At 41.3% G+C, this 19277-nt stretch overlaps 1 protein-coding gene across 4 annotated transcripts in view; it reads right to left on the bottom strand.

Moving 5' to 3' along the window:
- Nucleotides 1-1360: 1360 nt before the first annotated feature.
- BEAN1 (brain expressed associated with NEDD4 1) overlaps nucleotides 1361-19277 on the bottom strand; it is a 38041-nt gene continuing 20124 nt past the window's right edge. For 2 of the 4 annotated variants that reach the window (XM_048958498.1, XM_048958497.1), the window contains exons 4-6: nucleotides 13257-13478; nucleotides 11214-11355; nucleotides 1361-3251 (exon numbers count right to left, since the gene is read on the bottom strand). In XM_048958498.1, the coding sequence (XP_048814455.1) occupies nucleotides 2900-3251; nucleotides 11214-11355; nucleotides 13257-13478 (716 nt within the window). In that variant the 3' untranslated portion in view covers nucleotides 1361-2899. The remainder of the gene's footprint in view (nucleotides 3252-11213; nucleotides 11356-13256; nucleotides 13479-19277) is intronic. The other 2 variants (XM_048958500.1, XM_048958499.1) reach the window with 1 other exon arrangement.

Raw genomic sequence — 19277 nt, 5'->3', positions numbered from 1 at the left:
GTCGTGCTCAGGAAATACATTACTCATCTCGCTGTGCTTGAGAATTTTCTATTTGAAAAAGGGGGGAAACATCGACCTGTTACTGGCCTGCTCCTCCCTCCCCTCCTGACCTTAGTCTGAGGTACCTCTGCATGTGTTTGCGGTGGTTTGTGATGCTTCACCTGAGGGCGATATTTGCACAATAAAAGCACGGAAGCTCACTGAGTACGGGTGCGTTCTTTAATAAAAGTTGTATGCGAAGATTCATATACCAAAAATCAAAGCAGAAGAGATGACTACAGAAATACAGCGTTGCTGTCTTGTAGGTAAGAAACAGCATCTCCAAGCAGTCTGTGTTTTCCTATTAATCATGTAATAAACACAAGGCCTACTTTCAGCTTGGCTTTAGGATTACCATTACAATGATACCAGAGTTTAACGTCTGATAAGCGGCTGTGAACTTCTTCTGAGTTTAATGGGAGCTGACTTGTACTCTTGAGGTGCTCTGCCCATTTTGCTGGGATCTATCAGAGATCCCAAATACGGAGTGCTTTGGTTGGTCATTGGGTGGCTGAGCCCCGCTGTGTGCTCTGTGCTGTGTGACAGGCGACCGCCGCACAGTGCAGGAGCAGGCGGCTCTCAGTGCTGCTGTGCCTGTCCTCAGATGGGGAACAACTTTGATTTGATCTACTGTAATTTCAGTACAGCAGTTCTGTTGTGAGGTGAAATATAAATCTCCCGTTTTCCTCAAAAGTCTGCTTAAAATAAATTTATTCTGTACAAATCAAATTATTATTTTCCTCTGATATAAAGGTAGTGGCAGGGCCTGAAATCCATGTCAGGTTAACAGCCAGACAGAAGCACTGCCCACAGTTCACAGAAACTGGATGCATCTGTATAACAGAGCAGACACTTGTGAATGGCTTATCTTCAGCAGAGCTCCCAGCTTTGCTGTACAGGTGGAAAGACACACATTCAAAAACTGAAATCCCATTTACCTTCTGATACTTGCTAGATTCCCTCTCCAGCCCCCAGCATCAGCCCACAGTTCTGGTCTGTCCCAGTTGCATGTCCTGTTCTTCCTGTGCTTCCCTTCACTTCTTATCTTCCTGCCAATAAAGCAGGCTGCTGAACTTCTGTGTTGGCTTTTTCTTCTGGCCCTATTGGTAGTGCAGTTCTGTGTCTTATTGCGGGATACCTTGTGTGCCACAGAACTGTCTCCACTGGTACTTCATACAGAAGAATAGCTCTGTCCATTCAAGATACAAGTACTGAATGTAGTCGAAATTCTGCAGTGTCCACCAGCTTATTTTGCAATGCAAAACTGTGTTTTTGTTGTTTTGGGTATAATACATTGAGAACTTCATAGATCTGCAAAAGATTTCTTCCTTTTTTTTTTTTTTTTTTTTTAGCAGAATACATGTTTACTGTTATCTGCTTGAAAAAAATGCATACTTATCTGATTCCATCATGTGCTTATGACTCAGTAATGGTATGATTTACAGAGCAGTAAGGACCAAATGATTATTTCCCAACTTATATATTAATTATATTTGCATCCATCTTTGGAGTGTTGAGTAATGATTACTGTTGGAAGTTATTTACTATTTACAGAAAATTGAAATGTAATTTTAATATTTTGAACGATATTTGCTGTTAAATACAGTAATATGTTTGCTTATATTCCTTTCTACTTATCTCTAGGGGGAGTAATAACCTGAAGTCCATTTTATCAGTGTAAAAATTACCCATTTTTTCAGTGAGAACTCTAAGATCTCTAAGAGATTTAGTGCAGATGCACCTCTGATAACTGTGCTGAGGAAAACTTGGTTGAGGTCCTTAAGTGGAGACTGTATGTAACATGCAGCATGAACCTCATTTCTGTGGCTTCCTCCTGCTGCTTCCGTGAGCACTCATCCCCACCTCCACACATTCATCAGATGAGCACATGAGAGTCCAAGCCTATGACCTGGGGCTAATGTGAATAGCAAAATGTCAGCGAGGAGGGTCACGTCTAATATGAGGAGTTTCTGTACACAGTGAGTTTCTCTGTTACTGTGCGTGCCAAAGCCAGCATCTATTTACTTCACTCTTCTTCAGTTATTGGAGGTCCTTTCTTAATCCTGCAGGCTCATAACTGAAGTTCCTGACAGTGTAGGCATGCTGGAAGGAGTTCAAGGTTCCAGGTGCCCCAAGTGAGGGGTGTGCAGCCCTGGGCCCTCACAGCTGGGCGCAGTGCCCTTGGCATAGCAGCTGGTGTTGGGTCAGCTACTGCTACCCTCCTGCTGCTTGTTCCTGACTTTGTGAGAGATTTACAGCAGGTTTTGGAACTGGCTGGGGTATCTGAGGGAAAAGCACGGGTATCAAAAGATTCCTCTTTTTTTATTTGGCTTCTGTAGGGTGCTGATAATCATGTTTTGCAGGCTGTGTTCTGTTTCTGTCTGTGGAAATACATATTTAGAAAAAGAATTTTTAAAAAATGCTTTGTTGCCAAGACACTGGATAAAGTGTACTACTGACACCTACAAAGACAAGAACTGCTCTTCTCCTTCCTTCTGTTCCAAAGCATGCACATTATCATCAAATCGAGGAGTAAGCTTGACTAGATAACATATATACATATATATACATTGAGTGGCAATGTCAGTGAGATCTGAGATGCTTCAGGAAGGCCATAGCACTGCTCCTCAGTGCTGCTGTCCTGTGCTACGTGACGCCATGGAACGCTTTGAAGCACAAAGAGGGAAGTTTAGGTAAACTTTCAAAATTCACTGTAAAAAATAAAAAAACAATCCCATTACATCCCTTAGTAAAGATATAAAATAGGTAAACCTTTAAGAGGTTTTATTCTTCCATTTAAATGTGTTCTTTTTCTCAGTCTGAGTTCTTCAGAAAGATGGAAGGAGAAAGCCCCTTTTATTCACAGGATTTGGCTCAGAACTGTCTGATAGTCAGAGGGAGAGTTTTTCAGTACTTCCACTGGCACCAGCGGGATGGGGATGCTGTGCTCACACATCACAGCTTCGTACCGGGGAGCAGCCTCTGTGGGGAGCGACGACAGAGAGATGGATGGGATGGGCTGCTGCCAGCCCTGTATCCTGGTGGCATGGTGTGCTGCCTGCCCTGCAGTCCCTGCTGCTGCTTCCTCCTCCTCCCGGCTGATGTTTATAGATATTTCATTTCTTTGACAGGGGTCCGTAAGGGAATAGGGGGGGGGATCATCTGTGGGAATATATATTTGCGTTGCTCCTGGCCCCACGCATTCATCATAGCTGAAAGAAAAACAAATTTTTCATTAGATTCCTGTGAAAAATGCCACAGTGCATTATTGTCAGCATAACAGGGGCAGGTGAAGTGAGAAGAAAAGGATCATCTAGTGGTTCCTCAGCCCACATCCTTGCTTACCCTGCCATGTAAGGCACTCGAGAACTTAACGCTTAAAAGCACATCTCCAGGCACCTGAGGATAATCCCTGAGGTCTTGGGGAAGCTCAGACCCTGTATGAATCGCAGCTGTGGCTGCAGCACTGTGCCTGGCTCTGCGTTTCGGTTGTACCCATGCCTGATGTTGCACTGCTGGGCCCACAGCAGGGTTCAACTCTCATCTCAGCTCTTTTTAATGGGCAAACTTATGAAAAGGTGGGGAAAAAGCATTGTTGCCATTTTTACAGTTATGAAAAAAAGGTTTGGAGAGCTTTAGATGGAGTACTGTACCAAATCCTGCCTTCCTTTCTGACTCACAGATCTTTAGGACATCCTTCAGTCTGTGCTCAGTCTGAAACCCACAGGGAGGCTGTCTGGGCTGCAGATCTGTACTTGCAAGACAGCAGGATTCCTTGTGGAGGTGCAGAGCTGTGATGAATAATTTTGACAGACTCATGCTGGCCATTCTGAGACTCAGCAGAGTCCCCGTTGTGCTCCTCCTAAACTGGAGTAATGCAAGAAAGACTGGTCTGTGGGATTTTCATACAGAGCCAGCTCAGGTCTGTCCAGGCTTTGTGCCATTAAGCTAGAGCCAAGGCAGACTGCTGCTTCCTTGCTCCACCTGCATTCAGGCCTTGCAGCCCTGGTGTGAAGACAAATAGGCAGATCGGCCTGCTGGGCTGGCAGCCTGGTGCTGAGCTGGGCTCTGCTTCTGGCCCCTTACCTGGTGATCTCCTACCTGGCTGCCCTGGCATCACCCATTTGCCCAGAAAACAGCTGACTCTACTTCTGCTATCAAACCAGCCCAGGTGTAGTGGTTTGAAAGAAGGTTCTGAGCTCACTGGCTATGCAGGCAAATTTGAGGAAGAGGCATAGCATTGTGTTCTTAAGCACTGGACTTGCTTTATTAATGACTGCTTTGTTTAATTGTTTCAGGATCATTTTTAATTAGATTGAGGGAAGGAAGAATGGTTCCTGTTTAAAAGAAAGAAAGAAAGAAAAAAGACAGAAACCCCCTCTACCACCAAAAACTCCCAACTCTTCTCCCAGTCAGCTGACCTGAAAAACAATTCTGCCGGAGCCAGACAAATTAAGAACCCATTTCCTCAACTGCAGTAACTGCAGAGCTAGCTATTAGGATCTCAGATATTTCCTGAAACATAGGATATTTAGCACGTGTCCTCCCTGTAGACTGCAGGCAGTCACTCTGCCCCTGTAATTGCGTTGCTGCCAGGCTAGACCCAAGCTAATAAACCCTGCTTGTAGATTATAAGTGACTTGCAGCAGGGCAGCCCATATCAGTTACAGAGAGCTCAAACCTCTTGAAATCAGCCACTGAGGCCCTGCCTTAGAAGAGTACTGGCTCCTGCTGCACTCAAACCTTTCCTTCAGCTGTTTCCTTTCCTTTCTGCTGCTGTTGGCTTTGATGCTACTGTTCTGTGGGTGGGTGATAAAAGTGGTTTTGGGGGGAGAGAAATTTTCCAGTAAGGAAATGGTATCTTAGCACAAGGTTAACAAACAACTCAAATACCATAGAGGTGTTCATACAACAAACAATTTAAATATCCAGAGGTGATTTTATTTTTATCCTTCTTCATATTACTTTATATTCATCAGGTCAATGGTTTTAAATTTAGATTTCTCCATCAGAAAGAATTTAAAACCATGGCTATATGCTCTGAAGGTCCTAAGTAAGGCAGCTAGGTGCTTCAGGAACAAACCTCAGCAGATGTGAGGTTAAGTTGTTTTTATACAGCACGTGGAAGAGATTGAAGTCCAGTCTCTTCTAAGCCCACTGCAATTCGAAGTGAACCTGCTGCTCTTTTACAAGATTTTAGACTTCAATCACAGACTGAGAATAAAGGAAGAATCTCTCCTTGCAGGGTTACTCCCTCTGAACTGCATCTTTACTTAATTTACATTTTGCTGACCTAAAGCCTAGCGAATGTATTTGAAATCTTTGCACTGGTTTTGACTGATTTAATCAGGCTAGTGAATAGCACCTGCTGGGTCCTGTTACCATAGCAGAAGAGAGAAAAGAGTTCTGGTTTTGGAAAGCCCGCAGTGATGTGAGTTTTGAGGTGGAAAACTGTGAATCCCTTTGCTGAGCTGCAAAAAGGAGGAAGCTTGTCTGTCTACTGATTCTGGGCCTGGCGCCCAGAATCTGCCACTGACCTGAAGGAGAATGGGCACAGTGTGAGCCTTCTGCTCACTGCTGTTACCTGATCATCCACATTTATTTCCCTTGGATTTAGTTTGATATCTTTTATGGTCTGTAGCTTAGCTCTATAAAACTAAAATGCTTGGTGAGACAAATATTGAAGTGGCATTTGTGAAGGAGACCTTTATGCACACATGGGTGGCAAATTATGGTATTTAAAACCTGTCATTTTGGTGTTTTGTTCCAAATATCAATATATACACAAAAATGATCCAAGGGGTGGAATGCCTCTCCTATGAGAACAGGCTGATAGAACTGGAACAGGCTGTTCAGCATGGACAAGAGAAGGCTCTGGGGAAACCTGACAAGCAGCACTTCGGTAGCTAAAGGGAGCTCTGAGAAGGAAGGGGACAAACTCTTGAGCAGACTCCAGGGTCTGTTGTGATAGGATAAGGGGAAATTCTTTCCAACTGAAAGAGAGGAGATTTAGATTGGATATAAGGAAAAAGTTTTTAATAATAAGGGTGGTGAGGCACAGGCACAGGTTGCCCAGAAAGGTGATGAAATCTCATCCTTGGAGACATTCAAGGTCAGACTGAACCGGGCTCTGAGCACCTGATGGAGCTGTGGGTTTCCCTGCTCTCTGCAGGGGAGTTGGACTCTTCCAACTCAAAACATTCTATGATTGTATATAGTAATGTTTTCTTCCTGCATAGGATGGATAAAAATAATCTCTTTTCAGTTGAAGAACTTTTTAGCTTGTTCATGGCAGTACTTTATGGCCAAGGAGGCAACTACAAATCATTAAGATAGCTTGTTTTTGAGATAAACTCTTATATTGCATTAGCAGTTTATGGTCTGGATACTTAGTTTTCCATATTCTCTTCAAAGCATTGCACCTGTAGTTGCAAAGTTTCACTCTGGAGAAGAAGTGAATAGATCCTGCCTTTTTCTGCAGCAAGGTGTGCATCAAGAACTAAGAGGTGCTGCTGAGTTGCTCTGCAGTGTACTCAGCTTTTGACATAGCTTTGAGCTTTCTTTATTTTTGCTTGCAAACAGAACAGTCTGGGACAAAATAAATGAGCTGCCTTTTATTAGCTAGTATGGACTCCAGTACTGGGGGGGGGAAGAGGAACACGTGCTGTGTAATGAGGGCTGCCACTGTAAAGAACCACTGCATCGGCAGCAATCAGTAATGATCATTCCTCATGTTAAATTTATACTGTTATGTGCAAGTCACTTAAGTACAGTATCTGGTTTTGTTGATTTCAGCTGAGATGTTGACAGCTGTGAAGCTTGGACTTGCATAAAGCTGTGGCTTCAGCATCCATAATGCTAAAGGGAAGTGTTCTCTGCCCTGCTTCATGCTCCCGCTCTTTTTCTTTCTTGTTTCACACTGAAATCATGCAAGCTCTTTGCTCTTGCATTTTCTGTTGCATGATTTCGGTGCGAAATCAAAAATGCTTGCTAGCGTCTTGCACAAAATACACTGATAGTCATTTTATCTGAGAGATTCAGTTCTGAGATGTTGTTTACATAAAAACAAACCTGGTGTTTGATGTTCGTAGAGCAATCTCAAAGAAAATCCCTTCAGACAAAAAAAGCAAGTGCTTTCAGAAAGTACTTTGCTACCCTAACTTAGTAATGGACCCCAGGAACGTGTTACACTGCTTCTCTTGAATATCATTTGTCTCTTTATTAACTCTTAGAAAGCCCTCCTTGGTTACGTCTAGTACTTGTGGTGAATTCACTTCAAGCCATTTGTTTTACCCAGTTGCAGTACCTTAAGGTTCAGGGTGCCTTACAGGCAGACATGAGAAGGTTACTGACACTGGGATGTGCTGCTGTCTACATTTCTTTGCCTTGTTTCTTGTCAAAATGACTTCACTGTCATCACAGATTACACTATGGAGTTTTGAAGTGGTAACAATGTCAGGAAAGGGAAGGAGGACTGTGATGCCTATTAACTCCATCATGCTGAATGTAAATGTGACCTGCAAAGAAAAGAATGTTATCCAAATACCACAGGTCTTCAAACTGACTTTGTTGAATTGTTTGGGGGGACTGAAAATAACTTCATGAATTTGTTTGGTCTCCTTCCAATAAGCATTAGAATAGCTTTGTTGCTAAGGAAACACTAAGGATCTTATTTAACTCGCTGTCATTCATAAATTATGACCTACTCTCTGGGGAAAGAAGAAGGTTCTACTTAGAGAGTTTTTTAAGTCACGGACAGGAGCAAATGAATAAAAGGCAAATCTGGGGAATGAAACATCCTTCTGTGTGAGATAGATGTCTTTTTGTTTACTTCATCTGTTACACGCTGCAACTCCACTAGAACTGCTCCTGCATTGTTTCAGTTTTACTGATGACCTGCTGCCTTTTAATGATGGTAACCACTAATCCTTTCCTGGAAAATACATGCACTGATAGGTTTGAGCTATGCTGAAACACCACAAAGGATATTTATGCGATATTTTTGCCTAAGAAAGAAACTATGTGTAACATAGGTTACCCTTGCTGGCTGAACTGCTCTTACAGTAGCATATCTCAAGAGGCATCGTATTTTCTTAGGTTTATTTTTTATTTTAATGTTTTCCATTTGGTATACAGGTCCATTTACCAACTATATTCTAAATTCTGTATGATTAGTGATTTGTTAAACATTATTTTCATACAATACCAAATCATTTCATGTTACTTTGTCTCAGTTATTCACTTTGTTTAGTTCTTAAAGTAACAGCTGAAATGTATTTGTTTATTAAAATACCACCTCAAGCTGCTGGAGACTCTTAATATCTTGGAAATAGATAGATCATACCCACTGTATTTTGTTTTTCCTTCTATCCTCATGTAAAATCAACCTGACAGATGCTTACAGAATTCTGAAATTCATTAGAGAGTCATTAATTACCCCAAAAGTACATTTTTTCTAAATGTGTAACTTTCATAGCAGTAAGAAAAAGCACTAATAATAAAAATCCTTACTTTTGATACATTATGGAGAACTGCAGACTAGCAGGATGAGCAATGGTTGCTTGTGTATGTAATCAGTGTGGGCCCCTGGGTTTTCCTTTGGCTTCCAGGTGAATCTTGAGGAGGCAGCACCCTGAGCACCTGTATGTCCCTCAGGCACAGAACAGTTTTGTAGGGCAAGGAAAGAGGCAGGGCAGCTTCTGCCAGCCTTGTTACAGAGGAGAACTCACACGAAAGCAGAGATCATGTAGTGCCATCCTGTACATGCATCCACGTATATGTTTCCAAACAGAAAACTCCACAAAGACAGAAAATCCAGTTTTGGGCAGCTTTCAGATTGGAAATGGAAGTAACTTCTAGTATAGTTTTTTGAGACCTGTGTGCTAAGGAGGTATGTACTGAATGCTTATCCTCAGAAATCTGGCCAAGTGCCTGCTCAAGTTGTTGCCTAGGTGTCAGCTCATTTACTTTTATTAGTAAAGGCTTGTGGGTGCGGGTCCAAATCCCAGTGTAGTTTGTGAGTGGGTTTATATGAAGTTCTACAAGTTTAGATGCCAGACTCGGAACAACTTTTCACAGTGTGAGGCTTCTGCTAAAATATTTACACCATTTCTAAAAGCCCATTTATTATCTAGTGTGACTTTATAATACATAAAAGGTTGCTTGTAGAACATGCCCAGAATAGAAAAAACAGGGATTGTGTGTTCACACTGCGGAGCTGCTTCACAAGAGCTCTTATTAAGGCCTGTCTGATGTACTCCTCACCTGATGCCTTGCTGTGTGCTTTTACCGGTCTGGGAAATCCAGAAACACTTAGGAAAGTACATAACTGCTTTTTGTACCATCTTAAAGCAAGAACAGGAAGAGGTTTCTCCACTGTTCTCCCTACTGCTTATGTATACAGGCAGTCAGAAAAGGGCATGGCTTAACTTAAAACATAGTCTGTTTAAAAGAAGAAAACAAATGTTGATCACCCATTCTTTGCTGCTTGTAAGGCACTTTTCTGTAGAAAGCTTGGAGCCTGCTCTGTTTAATGCTCTTTCTCCTGTTCTTCGGAGGAAGTAACTGAATTCCTTCATGCATCAACTCCTGGTGCATGAGGCACACAGAGAGTATACAAATGGTCTGAAGAGCAAATTTGTCACTCCTGGGCAGTTCTTGTATCCTCTAATGAAGTCTGTCATACAGCTATGGTAGAAACTGCTGTGTCATTTCTGAAGTACCTCTCTTTGAAACGAGTCAGTTGTGGCAGTGCTGTTACTGCAGGTAACTAGACACTACAAAGTCCTGCCATTACAGCTGCACAGTGCAGGTTCAGTCTAAATAGCCATACTGGCAGCTGTCCTTCTTTGCAGATACTCATACAGAATAAACAATCCCAGACTGAGAGGTAAAGCGTGGTTACTAGGTGTGCCAGAACAGTATGTTTTCTTCAGTTGTGCTTTCTGATAGAATAATGATAGCAAGACAATAGAAAAGTGAGGCTTGCTTGAAAATATGGGAAGATTTAGAGTGGTTTCTTACACTTCCTTTTTTGCTGCTTGTTCAGAACAGTTGTAAGGTCAGTAGCAAGTGTAACATGGGAATTTAAATACCTGCAAAAATAGTTTACTAAAAGCTGTTATTTTTGTGTGGCATATCAGGCTACTTAGATTGTCAAATAACATCTGTTAGCTTTGCAGTTTTAAGTGACAGGCAGGTAAGAGGGGTGATGGAGATTGTATTACATACTAATTTGTGTAAATGTAATCTGTGATGCCTCAACATATGTTAACATCTGAATTCTGGGTATATTGGAACATTTTATTTTTGGTATTGTAATGAATACATGTCCATAATGACTTTTTTGATTTCTGACTTACTAATGACGTACCCAGATGTTTTCCAAACACACTGGGTGGGATCTGCTGTGAGCTGACTGACTGTTTTATGCTGTCATACCTTTAACATGCGTGAACAACAGTGGTAAAAACCATAAAGTCAGTTTTATATTGTTTGCTTATTTCATAATAACTTCTGCAAGCATTAAAGAGTGGGGAGTTGCTTGTGGTATTTGAAAGAGAAGAAAAATTGAAGGGCTTTAGAATCCTTGCAAATAGTGAAATAAAGCTGGCGAGAGGAAAATTCCTTGCAACTACAGTAACAAATGTGCTTTAATTGGAAACTTGGCTAAATGGTTTAATTTGTTCAAGTCTGTTATGGTTCCGAGGCATTATAAATCTGAAGTCTCTTTTAATCTAATGACAATAAAACACTGTTGGGCAGGACTCTGATGGGCACCCACTGAGGCACAGCTCATTTCCTCAGCCAGTAACAGTACAGTAGAAAACCAAAGGTAGGGATTTCTTCTTGGAAAAAAAAATTCCCTCCAAAAGTGAAACTTAATAATTTCTTCCAAAAAAAGATTTTCATAGATGACTAGTGCATTTCATTCATATGCCATCAAAGTTATTGATACGAATATGATTATCAGTAGATGATAAATGCCTGTACAGGTGCTTTTACTTAGTAAAGACATTCTACATTGGAAAACTAGAGCTTAAACTAAACAAAGTGTTTGTAGGCAGAGTCTTTTGACCTGTGTTTTTGGAGTGGATGTTGGTCTAGCAATTTAATTTTCCTCTTTAGTAGGCTTTGCATGTGCAGGACATTTAGAATCTTCAAGAAGTGCTTACCGTGGAGGTGAATCGGGATACATGATGTTGACCTGAGAAAGTGTATCCAGATAGGAACCAAAATCAAAAGCTGGGTGAAATTCCTCCAGGCAGGTGGATCTCAGCTCTCCAAAAGAGCCGCCGTAAGAGAAGCTGTCTGGAGCTGGAAAACAAGCAGTTACTGTTTGCTCTTCTTTCTCACTGAGACAATATTACTGTTTATAATGCTGCCATACATCAGAAAACAAAACCTATCTGAGGCAGAATGGCTGTTACTTAGAGCAATCAGATCTGACAGGGCATTTCTGTTGTTTTACGAGCCAGCCCGTGTCAGTGTGAATGAGCTGCGGTGCTTGCACAAGGACTATATATTTAGTGCTGTTGTACAAAGTGCAAGTGGCTAAAGCTCTTCTGCCTCAAAGGCTGAAAATGTGTAAGTCGTGCTGCATACAACTTCAAAGCACAAGCAGGACTGCTGATGTGCCCAGGAAATGCGTGCATCAAAACCTTGCCAGTTCTGCAAAGGTTTTCAAAAGCAGGCTTTGGTGTGATTGTAAGTGTGTGTGTGTGTGTGTGTGTGTGTTCAGAATAAGCTGTGCTGCTTAGAAAAGCTCACAGAAAAAGAAGAAAAATGGGAAAATACTAGAAAAAAATATCCTGCTAGCTGTTCCAGGAGTTCCCTAATGCTTTCGCACAACTTTCACAGCTCTAGAAATACCCAAGGAGTTGATGCTATTTTGTATCTTTGGTGATAGCTAGCTCTCAACATTCTGGCTGAAAGTTCCTTAAGAATGTCCTGAATTGTGGAAATGCAACAACTCCCTGGACTTTCCTATTCTTCCATATGAAGTGGTCCTTCCTTTTCACTCAGTGCTTTAAAATGGTTCCTGGAGGCAGGGGCCAGCTTTTAAGGTGACATCAAAGCCGCGTTTCCCTGAACAGAGAGTAAAGGGCAGGACTCACTTGTGCAGCTCTCAAGCTGTGTGTCCATCCTGCTGGTAACGCTCACCTCTGCCAATCTCTGCAATCTGTGAGGAATTCTACCAGCACTAATGGAGTCTATCAGGTGCTGTGCTTTCCTTCTGCTCAGCACTGAAGGCAGCCAGTTTCGCTGTGACTCCTGCCGATCTTTTTCTGTCTGGGGGACACATGCTGAGATAGCAAGAAGGCTTCTGCTAATGTCTAATTTTCACTTTAGGCAGACTGACACAATTCAGTTTAAGATGGTTCTTTCGAATTTCTCTGAAAATGTCACCATGCTTGATGCTTCTTTCCCCCATTTTTTTAGTATTGTTATCTGTAAGAAACAGTTTGAAAATTGTCCTTTATGCCTTGGCCTGACTTCAGGGACTTCAAAGGAAGTGAAGTTTATATAGCACTTCAGAATCTATTTACTGTTTGATTTTTTTACTAGCTGGATACTTAAAAAATAACTTTTTGTAATTGTTTTTCTCTTAAATATATGAAGAATCAAACTCCGTAATTTTCTTGACCAAGTGGCTTTTGACCTTTGATCAGCAAGTGCCAAATTGGCCAAAAATGTGATTTTAAAACTACACCTTCGTACTTCCAAGTCCTTTTAAAGAACAGGGGGCAAAAAAAAAAGGATAGTAAACCAGTGTCTTTAATGATGTTGTCTGTGTAATGGCATTTTGATGACCTATTTTCTTTATATCCAGTTTTAACTTCTGTGCTAAGAAAAGAGTTAATTGCCAAGTCAGTGTTGTAGCTTAGGGCACAGTGGAGAAGTCAAAGAGTCCTGGCTGTCCAACAAGAAGAAATCACAACATGTACTGTACACAAGGGCTGCAAGGGGATATGAAAATAAATTATCAGTAGTCTGGTGACTCGTGCATTTGTCAGGGAAAACGTGCCATTGAAGAGATGCTGTAGGCCTTGTTTGTGTCAGCCCCCAGCTTCGTGAAGATGCTACTGAACCGCAAAGCTGCCTCTTATCAACGCCTCATAATTTTTTACTCGTTTTTATATCCTTTGCACAGCATCCAAACTCTTTGTTGCCCTTAGCAGCAGATATTAATAGTGCCAAGAACTGTTTCACTTTACCTAGCTTCTTACCGTAGGCAGTGTCTCTCCTCTGGTGTGGGTGTCTCAGCCGTCCGTCCTTCCGCAGGCTGCCAACAATGATGGTGACACAGGACAGAAACAGCACAAGTCCGATCACTACTCCAGCCACCAGAAGGGGAGAAACAAGTAAACTGGCATCACTGCCATTCTCACTGTAGCTGGGGAGCTCGCTGGTCGGGCTGCTTTGGTTCAGGTGAATTTCTGCACGGCAGAGACAGGGAGAATGTGCCAGTGAGGAACAGGGATGCACAAAGTGTGGTCAGATAGATGCTAAAGCTGAAGATTTTTCCAAGTGCTGAGACAGCCTGCGACCGATCCATTGTATAAAATCATGCTTTAAGGGACAGACCATTTAACAGACCAATTTCTGGAGCTGTTAATTAACTGACTCTGGGGGATTCACTGAGCAATCATTTCCCTGCTTGGGAAATATCCTGCTGGAATCTATGATGTACCTTGCACAATGGTCACTTATTTCTGGAAAGACCCTTTATATCATGAAGTGATTGAAGCTGAAAGAACTGTGCTGAACCACACAGGGAAGAATGCTGAAACTCAAAAATGTCACTCTCAAGCAGAACAAAGGATTCGGGCATTGTTAGCAGGTATGAAAAGGCTCCAGGGTTTTTCAGAGGAAGTTCTGGGTAGGAGTGAAGCAGGGGAGCATACTTTTGCAGAACAGGGCATCCTTTAGCTTGCAGAATGAGTCTGCATCCCAAGGCACTGATGTGGGACAGAGGAGTGAACAGAGTTATGGGTCAGAGAAAAAGGAGTCTTGCTGGATTCTGTTAACTCCAAGTCTTCTCTTTGGGCATTTCTGTGTGAAAAAGGGGGTGAAGATACTGAGGCAGAAAGAGACATAAGTATGTTGTTTATCTATCTCTTCTAGATTGTGTATGTTTTAACACTATCTAAGTAAAGAGTAACTGTGTTTAGCCTACGTATTTGATAAATTTACACTAACATGTGTTCTTTAAAGAGATAAAAATGAGTTTTCACAGCTGGAAATCAGTCTGTTTGCCTAAGGCAGCAGAGCTTTGGAAACAAAGCTTGTACTGGGGAAGAGAAGAAATTATGCAAAGGATTAACAGTCTGTCCCACTTGGAGAATGTATGTGACAATGATATTGTTTGTTTCTACCTTACAGTTAAAAAAAACCCACCAAAACAAAACAAAAAAAAACCCTCAAAACTTGCAAGATTTCTGGTCCCAACCAGTATTACAGCAGTGCTGTGTAGGGATGCAAGCGTTCAGCCCAAATGTTGGAAGCCATCTGTCTCTGTTGATTGTTTCAGTATCTTTACAAGACTATATTTACTTTTTTTCCATCTAAGCTGTTCTTGTGTCTCCTAAAGATAGATTTTAGTGAGACTGCAAAATGAAGGTAAGAAATATAGTGATCTTCACAACGAATCTGAAGAGAATCATCCATCTGGAGCACCTGACTAGAGGGTTTTTCAGTCCTGACCATTGACTCTGACCCTCCTGAAGTTAGGAGGTGACCAATATTTGGAAGTGGCCAGGTGGTGATCATGACACAGTGTTAAATATTCAGGTGATCAATGAAATCAGTCTGCTAACTGTGACAATTAATGGTAACATATAAAATAATGAAAGCCTGAAAGAAATGTGTACCTTAGTAAATGATGTGAACAAGTGAGTATGTAGTCACTTGACATTCCAGTTTACAAACAGAAAAAAGCTATTTCTATGGCTCCCATTTTATTCATTCCCTGACATGGGACACACAGTATGGAGAGAGAGATGATGCAGAAGACTCATCCAATTAAATGGATGAAAGAAGTTTCAGATCAGGTAAAATTTAGGCAAACATATACTGTAACTTAAAAAAAACCAAACACGCACAAACGCTATGAGTATGTAAGCCTGTGAACAACATAAGAAGCAACATGGGTGTTCAGAGTGCCTTTGGTCTTTGCAGAAGTTTCAGAAATCTTGTTGGCCAGAGGTCATCTGAGAAGTAAACCACTGTGGCAGTGTACTCATTCTTCTTTGTGTCTTTGACTTTCTTTGGAAAGTTTCCTCCTCCCATTAGCTGTGTATGAGTAAAACAGAATTTTATGGATGCAAGAAATTATTGGAGATGCAAGCTATATATACCAAGAGTAGCTTTGAAATCTGGCATGTTTATGTTTTTATATCTGCCTATCTGCCTGTTGAACAGAGAAATAATTTGTTTCCTACAGAAACTAAAACTAATGAATTTTTGCTCTATTGAATGTTCTGTGAAATAAATGCATGCTTTTAGAAGTGCAAGTACATTCTACATAGATTTCAGAAGACATCCATGTTTTCCCAGCTCTTTCCCTTTGGGATGTGCTACGTGGTGTCTTGCAGTCGCAATATACTTAAGATGATGGCTTCAAGCCAGTGTATATTCTCATTGGCTAACACCCAACATTGGGAAAACTGACTAGAAATGTTAAGCCAGACTGGAGAATTAGCATGTAGTAGCTTTGTTTTTTTTTTCCTTTCTTTTTTTTAATAGTTTTTCAGAAGCACTTGACTGTTGGCTGAGAATCGTTATGAGCAATTAAGACAGCCAAGAAATGTGCTGAGCTTTTACAAAACATTATGTGCCAAAAGGAAAGACTGGATTTGCTGAAAAGTGATCCTGTAGTGTTAAATGTGGGGGAATGGGATGCGGCTGAGGAGCAGATCCTATGACCGTTGTGCCACAACTAAACTTTCTCAGTGTTTACAAAATTCCAGTCATGTTTCTCATTTGTACAGCTTTTTTACTATCTGTGTTGGTAATGTGCTCAAGCAGTGTGTGTAATCCTGCTGGCTTTTAGCAGCCTTGTTTGATCAGATTTTTTGCAAATTCTGTCTTTGAAAGATGCCAATATTGCAGTTTAGTTTAAATCACAATTGCAGGAAACAGGCACCTTTGGAAATGAACAGAAAGTACTGGCAGATAATGTACTGGTACTTCTAGCTTATTTGGAATGATAAAAGAATCACAGAAAATCGCAGAATGGTTTTGGTTGAAAGGGTCCTTTAGGATCATCTGATTCCAACCTCCCGCTACAGAATTAAGGGAAGAATCCACTTTGTTGCCATCCTGATGAAAAGGTGAACCTGGGACGTGAGTTCTTCCATCTGCTGCTCGGTTGTGGTTTTCAGTTTGATATCAAATAATCCTGGAACTGGAGTTGGTGACAAACTTCCCAGCAAATTCAGAGGAAAAGAAGAGAGGCTGTGTGTGTGTGCTGTTAGATCTTATGAAGCTGGGACAGCAGGTTAACAACTTGGCTAACGGGAAGGGAAAGAAAATAAGACAATTGAGCAGAGTTTTTTGGTAGATTTTAAAAAGTATAGCTATAGAAGCCAGCTTGTGTCTGAGCACATTGACTCTTCCTGTCGTACCACTCAGTGTGAGCACTAATATTTGGTCCTGTTTTGCTTAATAGGAATTTAATGGGCTATTGGTGATGTCAGATAGAAAGTACTCACTTATACTCTCCCTTTGTACTTGAGGAGTGATCTTTTTATTTCAAGACAGCCCATCTATCTAGAACGTTCTCAGAGCTCCCTTAGTAATTCCAAGTCATGTCTGTTTTATCTGCGGTTTCTCGCTCTCATGAATCCTTCTCTTTTTGTGTTCTTAATCTAATAGAACCAAGTCTCTGGCAGAGACAGGACATATTGCAATACTGCTCTTATTAGAGGAATGAATCACTCCCCTTAGCCCAGCTCCTAAAACAATATATGGTTGATAAACTTCTCTGGTGGTATTATTTTCAATTTGACATGGTGAGTCTAGTCCTGCAGGCTTTGTGAGTAGCTGCAGTGACTTACTGCAGGGGGAACTGCTGAGGTGACTAATGACTACAGACCCTGCATTCACATAAGCATTTCTGGTTTTGAATTTTTGGGGGAGGCAAAAGATTTTACTTCTGGCAAAGAACGTTGAATAAATTTTTCTTATCCAAACATGTATTCTTTTGATAAACTGTATATTTCTGCACATAAAATGTTTAATTTTTTCATTCAGAACAGAAATATCTGTGCACTTATGTAAAGTCCATAAAAATATCAGCAGTAGCAGTGCTAACCTTTTCTTTGAGGTGGGGTTTATTTTTTCAATGAAATTTCAAATTGTGAGCAGTGCAAACATAAATACGTGAGCTCTGCTCCTCCAAATACGGATGCCACCATTTGCACGAGGCGTTGCTTTTATTCAGTGATGGGAGCTGTGTAACCTGACACAACACAAACGGAACATTCTGGCAAGTGCAGCTGGGAATACAGCGCCCATATGGCTGCCCTGTGAGTACAGGGAGCCCATACGGCTGAGCAAGCACGTAATTTAGAACTAACGTACTAGTAGAAAATTGCCCACACTATTCGTTTGCTGTTAGGCAATAAATGATTCATCTGCAACATCCCTTGAATATGACATTATTTTATTATACCCAGCCATCCTTCCATCTCAACTGACCAACTTGTAGAGTAACTCCACATTGCTGAAAGAGATGTAGTACAGCTGGACTTCTGGGCTGTCCCTAGGGCTATTTCTCCTCCTCATTAACTTCTCTTTGCAGGGAAGCTCCTGTGTCCTGTCTAACTTGGTGGTAAGTGATGTTGTAGATGCGGTTGAGTTAGATTATGTCAGAAAGCAATGTTTCAGTATGCAGATGTGTCACTGAACGTGGGTCATTCCAGATACAGTTGTGGTTTTGTTTCCTAGGCTGATGTTTACTGAGCTAGAGCTGAAGCACACTGACAGCAGTTGCATTAATTGAACACCCTGGCTTAGTACAATTATTTGTGGTTGGCCTAGCTTCTCCTATTATCTTTAACAAATCAAATTAACAGAAGCATATGGGATTGGAAGCAAGTGGGAGGAAGCTGAGTATAGGATAATGCATATCATGCTTTGATTTTTAAATGATCAAAGTAAAGTATCTCAAACACTGAAGCAATTTAAAGCATGTTTCTGATTGCCTCATTTTTTTCCCTGTTTGGGACAGTGCTGGAATATGTAGCATCTTTATCAAGGGAGGAGATTGACAGATGGCAAGAAGGAGTTGAGAGATCCCAGTGAGGCCCACAGATGAACTAAATTAGCGGAAGTGGTAAAGATTTTGTTGATTCTTCATTCTTGAGCAGTTCCTGTTCAAAGCTGATTATGAGTCTGACCAAGAGTGGCCAGCTGGATTATGCACTGCTGCTATACTGTGAAATAGGCCTCTGGCTGCAGCTGCTTTCACACTGCTTATTTCTACAGCTCCTAGAGAGGAGCTCACAAAGTGAGTGAAGTAGGCGTGTTACAGAAACAACCAAAAAAGGTTCTGCATTTCAGACACTGATTTTGTACAGAGCATCACTGTAGCATGGGGAGGAGAGAGAGATCATTCAAGTCATTGAATGCAAATACCCCATGAGAATTGAATTCCTCCCCGCAAAACTACTGGATTCAAAGCTCTTCCTTGTGGATTATAAGGAAGGTTGGAAACTCTTGCCTATGCTCGGTAAACACCAGGATACCATCTGCTTATGGGGTTTACTGTGGTTATCCCACGTATAAATCAGGAGCAGCTCCAGGTCAAAATCCAATCTGCATTTGTTTTATATTTATACTCAGTTCTACTCTTTTATTTTTGTGCAAGCAACCTGCTATTTTTAAATGGAATGGAAGCTTAACCAGTTTTTTATTTTTGTTTAACCTCTCCAATCTCTGACTGTAGTGAAGGATCTCAAAAATTTCAGTTATTCCATAGAACTGAGTTGTTCTCATAAGCGTTTACTTTTGTCAGGCATGACACATCTCTGGCACATACTCCATGAAATATGTCTGACAGATCTGTGCTTTCTTCCGATTCCTTGTCTGAGTGTCTCACTTAATGATAAAACTGAAGCCTAGTTCCTCTCCCTGCATTGCCCCCTCATCATTAATAAGAAGAGGAAAACACTGTGCTTTCACTGCTGTAGGACCTAAAGCAGATTGCAAGAAGCTGTGATGGCAAACTTACT

This window comes from Lagopus muta, chromosome 12, assembly GCF_023343835.1.
Source record: "Lagopus muta isolate bLagMut1 chromosome 12, bLagMut1 primary, whole genome shotgun sequence".
In the NCBI taxonomy this organism is placed as follows: domain Eukaryota; kingdom Metazoa; phylum Chordata; class Aves; order Galliformes; family Phasianidae; genus Lagopus; species Lagopus muta.
The sequence above is the reverse complement of the archived record's forward strand: the minus strand, read 5'-3'. Positions and strand labels throughout refer to the sequence as shown.